This window comes from Nannospalax galili, unplaced genomic scaffold, assembly GCF_000622305.1.
Source record: "Nannospalax galili isolate Female #2095 unplaced genomic scaffold, S.galili_v1.0 scaffold312, whole genome shotgun sequence".
Classification (NCBI taxonomy): Eukaryota; Metazoa; Chordata; class Mammalia; order Rodentia; family Spalacidae; genus Nannospalax; species Nannospalax galili.
Window position 1 is genome coordinate 1,407,820 of NW_008335967.1, and position 16,765 is coordinate 1,424,584.

Genomic DNA, 16,765 nt, shown 5'->3' on the forward strand with positions numbered 1-16,765 from the left:
TGTGTGTTTTGTTTTGAAATTGATGACTTTGAACTTCAGATTCTCCTGCCTTCATCTCTAGGATGCTGGGATTACAGGAGTGTGCCATCATACCCAGTTTATAAGGCTCATCCATGCATGCTAGGCTAGCACTCTGCCAACTGAGTTTAATCTCCAGTCTGAAGGTTACGCAGAATGTGACTGCTTACATAAACGTTCCATGGATATTTTATTTATTTTATTATTTTATTATTTCATTTCATTTATTATTTTATATTTTATTTGGTCTTTTTGAGACAGGGTCTCTTCTGTAGCCCCAGCTGGCCTGGAACTTGCTCTGTAGACCAACCTGGCCTTGAACTCACAGAGATCGGCCTGCCTCTGCCTCATGAGTGCTGAGACAAAGGGTGTGGGGCACCATGCCCTGCTTCCATGCATAGTTAAAAAGAAGTAATAGGCTAGAGAGATAGCTCAGCAGATAAGAACACTGACTGTTCTTGCAGAAGACCTGGGTTTGAATCCCAACAGCCACATGGCAGCTAACAACTGTTCTTAACCCCAGTTCCAGGGGATGTAACTCCAGTTCCAGGGGATCAGACAGTCTTTTCTGTCCTCACAGGCATTGCACGACACGGGTGCACTTACCTTACATGCAGGCAATACATGCATACACATAAAATAAAAATAATAAATAAAGTATTTTTAAAGCTTTATACACATAAACATACACACATGCATTATACATGTAATATATATACTTGTATGTTTGTATATATACATGTACATGCATATATATGCTCTCTCTATATATGTGCATGTCTATATTCACATATGCACTCACACACCATTTGGTCCATTATTTCCACTCCATTTAATGTATCTGGGAATAGTTTAAATAAGGATTTAGCAGAAATATTTATAATAATAAAATATTTAAAACAAAGTATACATCAACAAATAGATTCAGAGGAATATTATGCAGTAATTTAAAACACTGGTACTAACAGCTATTTGCTTACTTTCTTCTCAGCCCTCCAAGGGCCTTGTATGTGCCCATGTGTGTTGGGACTTCCCACAATAGTGACTTGAGATGGAGGGAGTTCCCTCTCCTGAAGGTTGCAGCCAAATCTGTTAATACAAGGAGAAGAGACACAGCTTTGGTTTATAGAAGGCACTGGGCCATCTTGATGACCCTCACTAAACTAAAAATCTTGATTTAAGCACACTGTTGTTGGTACAGTAAGATGTCTAAGATTTATTCATTGAAGCAGGTGAGCTATAATAGGATATCATTTTTGAAAATTATTTATATGACAGGAAAAAAGGACACAGCAAAATATTAACTGCTTTTCCTAGGTGATAGTGCTATGGATGCTTCTTCATTCTACCTATCCTCTTGAATTTTCTATTTTGTCTACAGTGAGTATGTATTCATTGTGTGATTTTTAGAAAAAAAAGTTAAACAAAAATGGGCAAAAAGTAGGCTAAAAGCAGAGGAAATGATATTTCATATTGTTTCCTGACAAATGTTAAAATCAGTGGTTTTAAAACAACAAATATTAATAGCAAACAAATATTTGTTAGAATTGTATGCACTCTTATTTTTTTTTATAAGACCCGGGCGTTGTAGACTTTTTGTGTCACTGAAGGGTAAGAGCAATTAAATGAGAAAGCTTTTAAACTGTATTTGATGATGTCCCTGACTGATTTTGTCTGTGACTGACTTTAACCGTTTTTTAACCTAGCATAATTGACTTTAATCCTTCACTGATGAAAGAATGCAATTTCAGCTGACCTTTATTCTACAACTTGGTAAGTATCGGGGCTGTCAAATCCATTTTCTGGTTGCAATGAATTGTCCTAAAACATTAAGTAGAAGTATATTTTAAGCATATCAATTTTTTCTATGCTCTATCTATACTTACATGACTCTTCCGTTGTAAACTTGTGTCAAACAACTGGAAATGCATGCACATATCTACTTGGTGGCTACGCATGCCTATTTTAATCACCCCTTAATTTATCAGCACATAAGTAAGCAAATTAAGATGCCAAATAGCAGCAAACAGTTTCAGATTCTTAGTTTACAAATACAATACATTTCATTTTCAAAATGGCTCTGTTTGAATGCAACATTTGTCCCAGTGATGAAATCTTGTGAAAAATTCTCTGGTACAATTCTCTCATCTAAGGAGGCAGCAGGTCTAAGCTAAAAGGCCAAATTCCCCATGCTTCTGCTATCTCTAATAAGCTGAGTAATAATAAAGAAAATGTTTCTAACAATTACTCTCTTTGATCCTGATTTTTCTGTAACAGCCTGGCCTCTGGATACCGAGTCTAACTAAATTGCTTTGAACTTTTTCTTCAAAGATTCATGCTGAACTTCTTCAGGGCAGCCAACTTTCAGAATCTTGCCACTTAATTTCTCCATTCCCAAACCCTGAAGTAATTTCCCCATTATGTTGTGGTAATGGAGGACAGAAAAGCTCCAAATGGTGAGGGCTCCTTTGCACTCTGCTGGAAATTCCCTGCCTGGGAGAGTGAGACACACATAGGCCAGCCAGAGCAGAGGACCCGGAGGCTTGGATCTGACCTTGCATCATCCAAAAAGCCATTTCAATATACAGCTGCCTTGGATGTTCTCTTTGGAAACTAAAATTCAGAAGAGGCCACAGACACTAACTCCGCCTTCTCTGGCCTCTGTCTCTTACCTCTGGCAGTGGCCCAAGCCAATCTGGTTACTGGGAGATCCCTCCTCAGACAGGGGCCTCCACTCTCTAAGAGGAAAACCTTCAAAACTTAATTACCTTAGTCAGAAAAGGCCTCATTGTAGTGGGTCTTGGTTTCCTAAAGTTAATTTGCCCTAATCAAAGCCAAGTCTCTAGAGTTGCCTAAGGTCAAACTCCCCAGGAGGATGGTCCACACATCCTTAGTATGGGCGTTTTCTTGTTTGTACTTTGCCCACACGTCATCAGTGGGGCATTTTCTGGTTGGTAGTTTGACTACAGTCATTTATATAAATATTGGAGCCTATCAAAACACTATGAGGATTCTGACCCAGGAAGAGGAGAATGAATCACCCAAAGTTCCTTGCGTCCTCCATGTTTGGGGGATTATATACAAAGTAAGAACTTTATCTAGCATGCACTCTTGTGTCACCCCTGACATCTAAAAGTGTGTAGCTACATGCTGTGCACCGTCATCCTCTAAAACTTTGAAATGAACCCTAGTGTGTTTGAAAGCATTTTACACAGTAAGGAAAACTGTAACAACATGCAAAATTATTGAATAGAAAAGCTACATGATGGCAGTTATTCTACAAAGTGATCCTTCACCTTAGAGAAGATTTGCTGCACATTTTTGTTTCAGTTTTAATATTTTATTTCTAAATTCATTTTAATAGTGTTCTATCTTCATCTCCTATGCCGTTTTCAAGGAATGCATTATTGTTCAATGATATAAACATCTTTAGCCCCTTGACTCAAGCCCAACCTCTTACTGATGTAATAATCTGGCAACTGACAACCTGAACCCAAGAAAGATCTCACTGAGTCTAAATTCAGACATGGAGCTCCCGTCACTTATGTTTCTAGCCATTCTGTGTGAAGTAGGGTAGACTAAAATTTCGTATCTGCACTTGTTCTACTGCAGGAATGACAATTCAATTTCTGTAAGCCCTGGAGTGTTCTTCTGAAAAGTATGCATCTGATTGTAACAAGTTCGGCCAAGTCAAGTTACAAAAACATGCTAATTCTCTGTGGTAACAACTCCAGTACAATAATTCAGGATGCAACTTGTCTAAAAGAATAAATCCCTGGAAGGGAAATCTTAGTTAATCCACACATACCATCAACAAAACTATACCTTGTTTTTAAAAGTCTCTGTTTATGGCAGTCCAAACTTCTCAATAGCTGTCGATTCTGGGTACCATGCCCGGGAAATAAAAATAGATAAGGATTTAATTTGTTAGATGAATAAAAAGGAAAATTCACAGTAATCAGTATAATTTATTGTACCACAAAAGATTATATCATGAAGTTAAGTTTCTGCACACAGGTAGCTCAAAGAAAGAAATATTATGGTTTTGATTTACAATAGTAATCCCTGTAGTGAGGCACAGATAAGCAATTCCCTGTTCCAACTGCCATTTAGTAACTCTGAGAGGGGAGACATTATATAATATTCTTAGTTGTAGAATTCATTATCTATCTGCAAGTTCTTTGTGTCTGATAATAGTCACAGAATGAGCACATCCATAGATCAGGGTCTATGAGAACGAGTGCTTCGGAGAAAGAGCACTATTTTCAGGGGCCTGTGATTTGAGAGGTCAGAATGAAAGAAAGAAATTCATTAAATGTAAAACAAGTCCGTGGAAAAAATCCTCTCCCTTTTGTAACTGAGAAGTGGGAGGAGAAGCAAAGCTTACTTCACAGCATGGCAATTATTTTTCATTACAGGCCATCCTCTGGCTCTTATCTTCTCAAATAAAACACGATATACATGTTTATGTCTCAAGGGAAAAGCACCTAAGAGCAGATGGAATGTATGTCATGTGCATGTTTCCTTAGAGTGTCAGAATTACTTGCCTCAACATTCAGAGGCTGATGGAGTGATTTTCTCTATTTGAGGAGTCTGTCTACTTTTTTATTTTGAAGTCTTTATAAGTTCCTACACAGTTGTGAGAAATAGTGCAGAGAGATCTGTGTACCCTTCACCCGGTTTTCCTCAGTGGTAAAATCATGCATAACCACAGTACAATGTCATGACCAGGAAATTGTCATTGATGCAATCACCATCTTATTCAAATTTCACCAGGATTTTTTTTGGAGGGGGAATATATTTGTTCATGTGTGTGCCCCTGCATATGAAAGCCTGAGATCAACATCAAATGTCTTCCTAATTGCTCTCCACCTCAGTTTTGAGGCAGGGTCTCTCACTAAATCCTTGGGATCCTTCCCTTACCCCCAGCACTGGGGTTATAGGCATGCACCACCACACCTAGCTTTTTGTATGGGTGCTGGGCTCCAAATGCAGATCTTCATGCTCATGTGACATCTCCCTACCTCCAGATTTCACCAGTTTGACATGTACTCATATATGAATATGTATTTTATTCTGTGTAATTTTATCACATACAGAATCATATGGTGATTGCTACAGTCATGATACAGAAGTTTTATCACCTCAAGGATCCCTAGTACTACTCTGTTTAGCTATGCCTCCCTCCTTGCCTCCCTAGCCTCCAACAATTGTAGATCTGCTCTCCATCTGTATAAATATGTCAGCGGAAGTATGCAACATGTAACCTTTCTTAACACAATTCCTTTGAGATTCATCTAAGTTGTGTCACTGGCTATTCATGGTCTGATCCTTTTCCTTGCTAAGCACTACATCATAGTATGGATATACAATAACGTGTTTAACCATTCACCCATTGAAGAACATCTAGATTGTTTCCAGGGTTTTTTTTTTTTTTTTTTTTGGCAATTACGAATAAAGATGCTATAGATGTTTTATGCAGGGTTTTGTGTGAATATAAGTTGCAGTTTGACTGGGATAGATATAGATAACTCTTTGGTTGATGAGAACCATAGTTTTGTAAGAAATTACCATACCTTTCTCCAGAGTGCCTGTAAACATTTTATATTCCCACTAGAAAGGTGTGCGGGATTCAGTTTCCCACATCCTCCATCAACATCTGGGTTACCACTGGTTTTTATTTTAGCTATTTTGGTAGGCATATAATAATATCTTACTGTTTTGGTAGGCATATAATAATATCTCACTGTGATATGATTTTCATTTATTATTTAAGAGCTAAAAATGTGCTTATTTACCGTCAGTATATCTTTCTCAATGAATTATCTGTCCATGTTGTTTACCATTTTCTCATCGTTATTGTTGCTTTGCTGGGCTTCCTTCCTGCCTTCCTTTCATTGTTGTTACAGTACTGAGGTTCAAAGTAACCTGCTAGGTAAATACTCTGCCACTGAGCTACATCCCCATCTCTGATGTATACACATATATGTGCACATATGTGCAGATGCATTTTTGGAGGCCAGAGGAGGATGTCTGGTGTCCTGCTCTATCAATGTCTGCCTTAATCCCTTGAGATAGGGTCTCTCACTGAACCTGGAGCTAGGCTGTGACCAGAAAGCCCAACAATCCTTCCATGTCTACTGCCCATTCCCAGCACTGCAGCTGGACATGCATATGGCCACACCCAGTTTTTTACATGGCTGCTGAGATCTGAATGTAGGTCTTCATGCTTGTACAGCAGGAACTCTTCCTCACTGAGCCATCTCTCCAGTGCTATTGGTTTTTATTTCATTTGCTTGTTATTTTAATATTTATATTTGTATACAACATATTTGGATCAAATCTACTCCTCCCATTCCCTCCCGTCCATTTCTTCCCTTATCCCCCACTATTTTTCCCTCCTAACTCATGTGCTTTCTCTTTTTTCAATACCAATTGAATCCACTTAGTGCTGCCTATATGTGCATGAGTGTGGGAACTTCCACTGGAGCATGAGGAGTCTCTCAGGGCAGGCATCCTGAAGAAAGCTGACTCTCCCTCCCACAACAACCATAAACCATCAATAGTTCCTCAAATAGCAATGGGGCTTCATGAGCCCTCCCCTTTCCATGTTGGGATTTTGTCTGGCTTGATCATGTGCATGTCTTGTATGTGTGCAGTCCCAGCTGCTGTGGATTTGTGTGGACCACTGTGCTGCCATGTCTGGCAAATACTGTTTTACTACAGACACCTACTCCCTCTGGTTCTTACAATCTTTCTGCCCCCTTGCCATGATGATCCTTGAGCCTTTGGGGGATGGGAGGTGGTCCAATCGGCTTTTTAATGCTGAGCTTTGGAATTTCTTCATATACCCTAGACAAATGAGCTTTGTTGGATATGTGGTTTGAAGTTCTGTTCTCAATTTATTGTTTCCCTGTTCCCCTCTTCAGCAGGTGGTTCTCAAAGCAAAAGTTTTGAGTTTTGATAAGGTCTCATTTTCTGATTTTTGCTTTTGTGGGTCATACATTATCAGTTCTAAAAGTTCTTTGCCTAGCCCTAAGACTCAAAGATTCTTTCCTGTGTTTTATAGCAATTTTACAGTTTCACTCTAAGTCCATAATACACTTTATTTATGTAAGGCGTGAGCTTGCACTTGTGGTTCATCTTTTGCCTAGGGATGTTTAATTGCTCTGGCGGCATTCCCCATCCATCAATTGCTTTTTGCCCCTCAAAAGTTGGTGGGTTATATTTGTGTCTATTTCTGGGTTCCATATCCTGTTCCATTGACAAGAGTTTAAAGCTCATGTTTTCTACAGCCATAAAGCAAGACTTAATATCAGAAAGATATTAAGAGTAAGGGGCTGGAGAGATGGCTCAGTGGTTCAGAGCACTGGCTGTTCTTGCAGAAGACCTGGGTTCGAATTCCAACAAATGCATAGTGGCTAAGAACCATCAGTAACTCCAGTTCCAGGGATCTGATGTCATTTTCTGACCTCCGTGGGCCTTGCATGACACAGGTGCACTTACATGCATGCAGGCAATACACTCATACACACAAAATAAAAATAATAAATAAATTTTTCAAAAAGAGTAAGAGATAGTAAGTCTTTCTCTTTTATTATTTTTTATTTTTTCAGTTATTCAAAGTCCTGTGCTTATCCATCTAGAGGCTACTTTATTTTTGTAAAATTATTGTGACTACAATTTGAATTGTAATCAAGAGAAAACTAGGGTTTAGAACTGGCCTCCAGGACCAAGCAGGGCTCTAGTCCTTTAGCTGAAGTAGAAATGATACTGAACTCTCCTATTCAAATATACATTTTAAAAGAAGAAACAACTATTTCTATAAATAGCTATTCACTAAATAGTACACTGGACTCTTGCTCACCCCACATTCAACTTTGTGTGTGCTAACTTCATATCTTAATTCCAGTAAGATTCTATTTATTTTTATTCAGACTTCCCAATTAGCCTGTCTATTAATGGCAAGAAATAATTCAGACTACTTGACACCCACACCAACACATACAGAGATTTAACAGTTAACTAACAATGACTCAAATTCATCCATTTGCAAAGATTTTCCTTGTTTTATTTTTATAAATATTTAATTTACTTTATGTGTATAAAATAAATTAAATATTTATTATATATGTGTGCATTTTGTGTATGCATTACCCGAGGAGGCCAGACGAGGACACCAGATTCCCTGGAACTGGAGTTAAGGATGGTTGTTAGCTGCCATGTGGGTTCTAGGAACACAACCGGGGTCCTCTGCAAGAGCAGCCAGTGCTCTTAACTGCTGAGCCATCTCTCCAGTCTTTCCTCATTTTCTTTATCTAACAATAGTTCTCAAATATTGTTAAGATTTGTGCACACAAAGCCATATATGTTATACTAGGTAAGTGTTGTGTTAGCTTTTCCTAGGAAGATCTGAACAAATGTCTTGTTACCCTAGATAGGGCACCAACAATAGGTCCATGGATTCCACACAGTCCAGTTTGGTGAACCAGTTCAATAGGCTGATTTAGAGGCACATGAGTGAGGATATTTACAGGAATGTAGGTAACCCCAAAACAGTCAAAACACAGAAAAGTAAGTTTCACCCAAACATAGATGTCAATTTCCCCACAGCTACACAAATGGAATCCCCTCTTCAGCTAACCTTCCATCTTTCCATCTTCAATATACTCTAGTACTTGTAAACCCAGCACTCTTGTATTAACAGTGCCAGACAGACAGAGACAGGTGGATCCTGGGGCCTTGCTGGCCAGCCAACCTAGAGGAATCATCAAGCTTCAGACCAACGAGAGACCCTGTCTCAAAAAATAAGGTAGATGGCTCCTGAGGATTAACACCCAAGGTTGACCCCTGGCCTACACACACACACACACACACACACACACACACACACACACACACACACACACACACAAAGATGGTAACAGTAGTTATGCTCAGAGAATGGCAGGCAATATATAAAACACTCCAGAGAAAATAGATTATGTGTGATTAACATCTGAAATCATCTCATAAAATTCGTCTTTGAATTCAGTTGAACAGAAGATGTGAAGAATAAAATCGAGTTTAGTATTTTCTAAAGTGTTTCTCTAGAGTTGCATGGAATATTGTACTTTTTTAAAAGTCCCTGTGAAATATATTTGAGAATTGTTAGATTAAATGATTTTAAAGATATTTGGTTTTGCTTTTTCAGAGAAGAATTTTTCAGGGCCTTTGCTAAAGTGCCCCAGGGAAAAACCAAGAGAAAAGCTTACTCCCATAGGATGCAGCAGCTCCCAAATGCTTTGTCCTCAATGTCACTTTTTGATGGAGAATTCTGATAATCTAGAGGTCACTTCACATTTTAGAAGCACTTACCATTCATTAAAATCTGTATTTGGATAAACTGAGACTTATAAATTATTATACCTAATACTACCCAGCAGGCAAAACTGGGAATACTCCTTATATAGTAACAGACTTAAAGGTAAGATGTATCTTTGCCCATTGCTGAATAAACATATAAATAAGTGCCTGTATCCATCAGTCATTAGATACAGGCTGCCCCATGTTGGGAAAAGGAGACACAGGTCATGTGATAGCCAATGCTGGGAATTGCCATCACGCTGAGGGCACCAACAGCATCCATAACCAGGCACTTAAAGAGCCACAGATCTGATATTAAAAGTAAAGGAGAGCCTGGAGAGATGGCTCAGTGGTTAAAAGCACTGGCTGTTCTTGCAGAGGCCCTGGGTTTGGTTCCCAGCACTCACATGGTGGCTAACAACTGTCTGTAACTCCAATTTCAGAAGATCAAATAACCCTCTTCTGGCCTCCACAGGCATTTCACACACCTGGTTCACTTACATATATGCAGGCAAAACACTCATACACATAAAATATAAATAAATAAATTTAAGTAAAAGAACTCTTAACTTTCCAGCTTAACTGGTTGCTTTTTGAAGTCCCAGACTATCCTGGGGCTACCTTCTACACAGCTGTTTCTATTGTGTTCAAGGCTGGCTCAGTTACTTAGGAGCTCCAGACGAATGCAGCAGGGGTACCTGCCATCCTGCCCCTGGGAATCTCCTTGTGGGACGCAGCGCACAACTTACAGCATCTTCTACTTGTGGACTGAATGGAGCTCAGAAATATTGCATCCTCAGCTACCTGGAGGTGGGTTGGTTCCTTGTTTACTGCTGGGCATTATTGAATCAATGGTGCATATCTTGAGGGACATATCTAGGACCACTCAGCCAACACAAAGGGAGAAAATGCTCCTGGAGCTGACACAGGCAATAAAACCCAAAGTCTAGGAAACCCAATTTCCATTTCCTGTTCCTTTCAGAATTAGACAGGAAAGTCATTTTGGTTCAGTCTCTGAAAGGAATTACTATAAAACCTACTGGTCTACTTGGCCGCCCTAGTCACTCCCAAAAATTGAACATAATTAACTCCTTCTGTAAAGATTAAAAAAAAAAAAAAAAAACATGCCGAGCATGAGTCCCCATGGCTCTACCTTAGCTAGACAGGAACAAAGTATAGAACTTTGAATAGATTGCACACCAACCTCATACCACTTGGAAACTGGATTATCTAAAACCCATAAATTCCCAGCATGAACATGTTTTGTGCCCCCCCCCACCTTTAAGAACTAGTTTTATTAAAGGGCTGGTGACTTTTCGGGGGGTTTTCCTCCCTGTGGACCAGCAGCAGAACAAGCATCAAAGGTTATCTAAGTGTCATACCTGATGAAAGCCCCGAGGCCATCGCGTCCACCCCTTAAATGAGAGGATGTGCAGGAAGGAAGTTGGATATGAGCCTAATGTTAGGGACCAGGCTTTTCCATGTATTGTTTACTTAAGGCAACTTGTTTAGGTCTCTATGAAATACATTGTATTCTAATTGGATTCTAGTAAAAGATGATGATTATAAATAAATAGAGACAATACAGTGCTTAGCACTGTTCTAAGTTTAGGAAGCACTTAGGTAAAGAAAAAAAAAGTAATTCTCTACATATACAAGGAAATTACATGGTAGAAAACTTTGCTCAATTCTAGACCGTGTGGGATGGATGGCCATTCAACTGACTGCTAAGTCCAGGGCCTCTATACAAAGAAACGATTCTCCACTCTAGTATTAGAACCCAACACTAGCACCACCCACCTGTTCTTCAGTCCCTGGCTTTGCTTACTGCTGCCAGGAGCCAACTGCTCTGCCAATAAAGAAACATGACTGGTCCTCTAGCTCAAAGTTACACCACCAAAAAGCAGTAAATGAAAACCTAAAGGTATAAGCTCATTTTGTCTAAAAAAATATTCAGAAATCTTAGAAAAGTTTAGAGCCAAGAACAAGGGAAACCTCAAAATATCTCAGACTGACAAGCAATAGTAAGTCTGACTATGGCTACTAATCTAGATAAACATTTGTGCAGCACACAATGTTTTTCCCCACCAGTTATCTGAGAAAGAGCTACCTAGCTAAACATATTCAGGATCTACACATCAGTACAGACCTGTGCATCACCCACACTGGGTCGCCCACATCTACTGGCCACCATGAAGCCTCCTCTGCAGTGATCCTAGCATAGACTATACCTCTAAAGTGTTTGTAGAAGAACAGCCTATAAGAGCTAAGGTTAAACACTTCCCCAGTACTTTCAAAGTATTGTTGGAAATACTTTGAAGATGTGGCGTGTTTTGATGGGATCACAGGCTTCTGCTGTTCTGGGAGGTCTGGGACAAGCTTACTTACTTGAAGAATTGATCTAGCATATAGCACCTCATACTATTCAAAGGACATTTGAGTCTTTAATAATAAGATATATTTAACAAGTGATTCTAAAATGCCCTTCTTAGAGGGGTTTTTTTTTCACTTTGGAAGACTCTAGCTGAAACATTCATTAAAACCAACACTCATTCGAGTCAGCAAATTTTATTGAGCAGCTACTGTAGGAAAAATACTATTCAAGGTAATAGACATAGCAATAAATAATGCCCCTGTTCTTGTTGAGCTTAAAGTGTAACCTTGGAGACAGACAACAAATGAACTACTATGTGATATGGTCTCAAGTACCAATAGATATTTAGGAAATAGGGCTTGGGATAAAGCTAGGTGGTAGGGTGTTTGCCTAGTACATGCTCTGGGCTTGAGCCTCACCCCCAAAATGATTTAGGAAATGTATGAAATAAGGTTGAGGATAGAGGGCGGCAGAAGACCATGAGGTGGGGAGGTGCCAGCATTTTAGAAAGGGCCAAAAAGAGTCTCTTTGAGAGGTTGCCATTTAAATGTGGATATAAAAGAAGAGAAAGTGAGAGTATTTGGAACAGAGACTAGCCTGTGCCAACTCCATGGCAAAAAGTTCTCAGTATACTTGAAGAAGAGCAAGAATCAAGTGTGGCTTGAGCCTAGTAAACAAAGTGACAACAGGTAGGAATAAAACAAAGTGGCCTGTCCAGACCACACCTGGGCCTGGAAGCCCATAAGGACACACAGTCAAACAGCGTTTACTGAGTGCCCACTGCCAAGGACCAATGCGATTGTAGCTGATTTCTGACACGGAAGATTGCAGTGAACAGCTACTTCCTAGAAGCTTTATGAAACTCACCTTCTGAGTCTTCCCAATATTGGTCAAGAACAATTGAGACCATTGAAAGTCTTTTAGAAACCTTTGTGGAGCTCTTTAGAAATTTGAGACCAGCCACAAGTGAACACATTCATTGAGCAAGTGTAAAGGCCAGGCTTGGTTGTTACCATCTTTGAAACCCCAACCTATGCAAAACTCATTCCTGTTTATCAGTAAGGCCTTCTGCAAAACTCATTCCTGTTTATCAGTAAGGCCTTCTAGACTGCAAGACAGGAGGGTAGGCCTCTTTGTTGTGATCTTCATGAAAATCCCTTTCCTAAGTTTACAAGTGTAACATAAAGATGTTTGCCATGGAAGCTTTCCTACCAAAAATCCTATAAAACCTGAGCGGAACGAGGTGGTGGTAACAGATAAGCTAGAACCAGCCATTTCATTGATTCCTTGCCAAATAGTCCTTTTATTGGCTGAGGGAAATAATTCACATTCAAAAAGAATGCTCTAAATAATCCTCTGTCATTTAAAAGAAACTTCCAAAGTACCTCTTAAATGAGAGAATATTAGTCTATATGAATTTGGAGATTTTTTTTTCCTCAAACTTACAAATTTATAAAATCTCTATCTCATATCTTAACTTACTTTGCTATTGTATTTAAGTACTTATTGATGGAAAAAGTGATGTCTTGTTATTTCCTCTGCTTTTTTATTTTTAGCCAGGTTGGAAGAGTAAATATAGTAAGGACAGCTTGTTTTTTAATTCAGATCAGCATAACTCTTTTAACGATGGTGTTTTCCAGGGGGAACAAAAATGCTTTGTCTGTGACTCCCGAGCCCCGTATGATGCCCACACCCAGCCCAACAGCCACACCATTGAGAATGTAATTACGAGTTTTGCACCAGACCGAGAAAAGAAATGGTGGCAATCTGAAAATGGTATGAATAAAGTCCTTTCCAATTTTTCATTTCTTCGTATTTAATAGGGCTCCTTTCTCCTTATGTGACTTTTATGAATGTCACAGCCAGATGTTATCCTCCAGAAACGAGGCGCTTCATATAGGAACAAATTGTAAGAAAGAATATCTCCCTTTAGAGAAATCTCAGTGTATTTTAAGCATATCACTCAGAATGCTTCACTCTTTCCATGTGGGGGAAGAAAATATCTCTGTATCCTTTGTTCTTTGTTTAAAAATAAAAGAATATTTATGAAGTATTTAGTAAATTCAGCTTAATATGAAACATGCTGAGAATGACCACCACCAGACATGTGAGGAGACAGGGAGATGGGACAGTTCTCTCTGCAAGTCAGAGATTAATGTAAATTTTGAATTGGAAGGAGAATTGGCTGCTGAGTAAGACTTTTCTTCCTGGATTCATGCCTTTATCCATGAGCAGTGGTGATGCTGAGTCCCACGCTGGCCCTGATCGTTTGTATTTCTTAGAGCCTTATTATGAGTGTGGACCTGGCAAGGCATTCCTCTTGCCACACCCCAGCCAAGGGTCTTCTGGGCCTAAGCACCCTTCCATCCACATGGAGCCTCCCCAGTGGAGGTTTCCTCACCCCCGATGGCCTTTCAACTTTGAGCACAAAATTATTCTATTCACTACATCTCTGTGTGACTCTTTGGACTCTAATATCTCTATTCAGACTTCTAAATATACTTCTTTTAGAACACTCTAGTTAGAACAAAACTGAAATAATCATACTATTTAAAATAGTTTAAGGCAAGCGTACTGTGAAGCTATCTTTATATGTCATCCACTTGATGTGGATGTGTTTGCTACTGCCGTCTCCTTTAGCTGATCCCCAGGGATCCCAGATATCGCTTTGGTTTTGCAACAGTCCCCCATCCTCACTGATGAATGCTCTCTGTTTTTACTAGCATCTCTTCTATTCCACATGTCCAGCATTGGTCACACTTCTTACAACATGAATGCCCCTCTGACAGTGCTGACTATACGAAGGAAGATTCTCCACAAAGCACTTTAGAGAGGGAAAGCAGACATCCTAGCAGAGCAATGTGGAACCTTACCTGGAATGTGGCTGTGGGGCAAAGCTTTCCCAAGTTACTCCCTCAGAACTGTAACAGGGCCTCTAGTCACAGAAGACCACCAGCTTCCAGGGCTGCACTGCCCAATCCAATGGCCTCAAGTTGTGTGTAGCTGCTGAGCACTTGAAACATGGCCAATCAACACAGAGATGTGCTGCCAGTGTGAAAATCCCCTGATGTCTAAGATGGAATCTGGGAGGAAATATATAATGAAGCATTAGTAATTTTTAGAATATTGAAGCCATTTTATATGGTTTGATTATATTATTAAAAGTCAATCTACCTATTTTTCCCTCATTAAATGTAGCTACTAGAAATTCTTAGATTATAATCTGACTTTGCTTCTGTTGGAGTAGTGCTCCTCTAGAGATCTTTAGGCCTCAGTGGAGCCAGCACAGGGCAGATGCTCACTGCAAAGTCCTGGCAGGATTTAGACATCTCCTCAATCACAGAGAGGCCCACAGAGCTCCACTCCAAGGGGAACAGTCCAAGTTGTGTTTTATGTCAAGTGACAAAAATGTATCTTCAGTGACTGTTAGCAGCTGTTCAGAAAAGGCTGTGTTGTCTTTCAGCATGCTCTGGTTTGCTAGCTCTAGCTCATGTCATTCAGGAAATGAACCCCCTTTGGACCCATTGGAAATGGCCAGGAGCTCCCTGGGGAGTGTGTGGGGCTGCCACACAGTGGTGGGGTGAGTTGCCACCAAGCTGTGCATGTTGACAGTTGGGGTGAACCTATGCTGCTCTGCTGTGGATCTCCTGGGACACGAGCCACAGACAGGAAAGCATGTGATTCCACAGGGACCGAATTTCAGAGAAGCCACGGCAAAGTGACTTGGTAAATGGGCATCTCAGAATTACCATCTTCTTGCTGATTTTTCTTTAGGTCTTGACCATGTCAGCATCAGATTGGACCTGGAGGCACTGTTCCAATTCAGCCACCTCATTCTGACCTTTAAGGTACAGACAGCTGGTAGACCTGCTGCCCCCTTCACTGCCAAAATGCATGGTGTCAACCCGAAATTTGACTTCCTGGCTTCCTTGCAGAGAACAAAGATCAAGTTTTGTCACCTGGGTTTTGTTCTTGAATTAACTGAAAAAGAAAACATTGTTTGATTATATGATTAAATTGTTTTTAATCTTAGAGGACAGAGATGAGAGAAACTTCAAGTACTGGGGTGACTAGAGCTAGAAGAAAAATCCTTTTTTTTTTTATGGTCTTTTTGAGGCAGGGTTTCCCTGTAGCCCCAGCTGTGCTGGAACTCCATATGTAGACCAGGCTGGCCTTGAACTCACAGAGATCTGCCTGCCTCTACCTCCTGAGTGCTGGGATTAAAGGTGTGTACCACCACACCTGGTGAAGAAAAATCCTTAGGAGAAAATGACGGGAGCTAGAAATTGTTTAGGAAAGAATGTCACCAAGAGGTGTGTGTGTATGAGTCCAGTGTTCATGTGAGGGGTGCATGTGTATGTGCGGGTATACATACACATGTGTGCTTATGTATGTGGAGGCCAGAGGACAACCTCAGGTATCTGTCCTCTGGTGCCATGCACTTTTCTTCTTCCTTTTTGAGACAGTCTCTCTCTGGTCTGGAACTCACCAAGAAGGCTAGACTGGCTGGTCAGTGAGACTCTGGAGGCTATTTCCTATCTCTGCCTCCCCAGTGCTGAGATATAAGCCAGCGCTGCCATGCCTGCCTTTTATTAACATGGTTTTTTGGGGGTTGAACTCAGGTGTTTATGCTTGCAGGCAAGCACTTTATCAACTTAGCTATCTCCCCAGCCCCACACAGTCTCTCCTTTTTTAAGATTCATTTTTATTTTATGAGTGTTTTGCCTGCACATTTGTATATGTACTGCATGTGTGCCTAATGCCTTTGGAGACGGGAAGAGGATATTAGACCCACTGGAACTGGAGTTACAGATGGTTTTTAGCTGCCATGTGGATGCTGGGACTCAAAGTCGGGTCCTCTGGAAGAGCGGCCAGGGCTCTTAACTGCTGAGCCATCTCTCCAGCCCCTCTACAGTCTCTTTTAATCACTCACTAAAAATCTAGCTTTGAGGTAAGTCCTAAGTACTAGTTTATAGTAATTGAAAAAATGAATATAAAATAAAATGATTAATTTTCTTTTAAATCACC

The 16,765-nt window shown here is 40.1% G+C and overlaps 1 protein-coding gene across 1 annotated transcript in view; it reads left to right on the forward strand.

Moving 5' to 3' along the window:
* Nucleotides 1–1,757: 1,757 nt before the first annotated feature.
* The window catches only part of Lamb4 (laminin subunit beta 4), a 100,461-nt gene continuing 85,453 nt past the window's right edge, over nucleotides 1,758–16,765 (forward strand). The window contains exons 1-4 of the mRNA XM_008830711.2: nucleotides 1,758–1,791; nucleotides 10,016–10,173; nucleotides 13,378–13,513; nucleotides 15,512–15,585. Coding sequence (XP_008828933.1) covers nucleotides 1,758–1,791; nucleotides 10,016–10,173; nucleotides 13,378–13,513; nucleotides 15,512–15,585 — 402 coding nt within the window. The remainder of the gene's footprint in view (nucleotides 1,792–10,015; nucleotides 10,174–13,377; nucleotides 13,514–15,511; nucleotides 15,586–16,765) is intronic.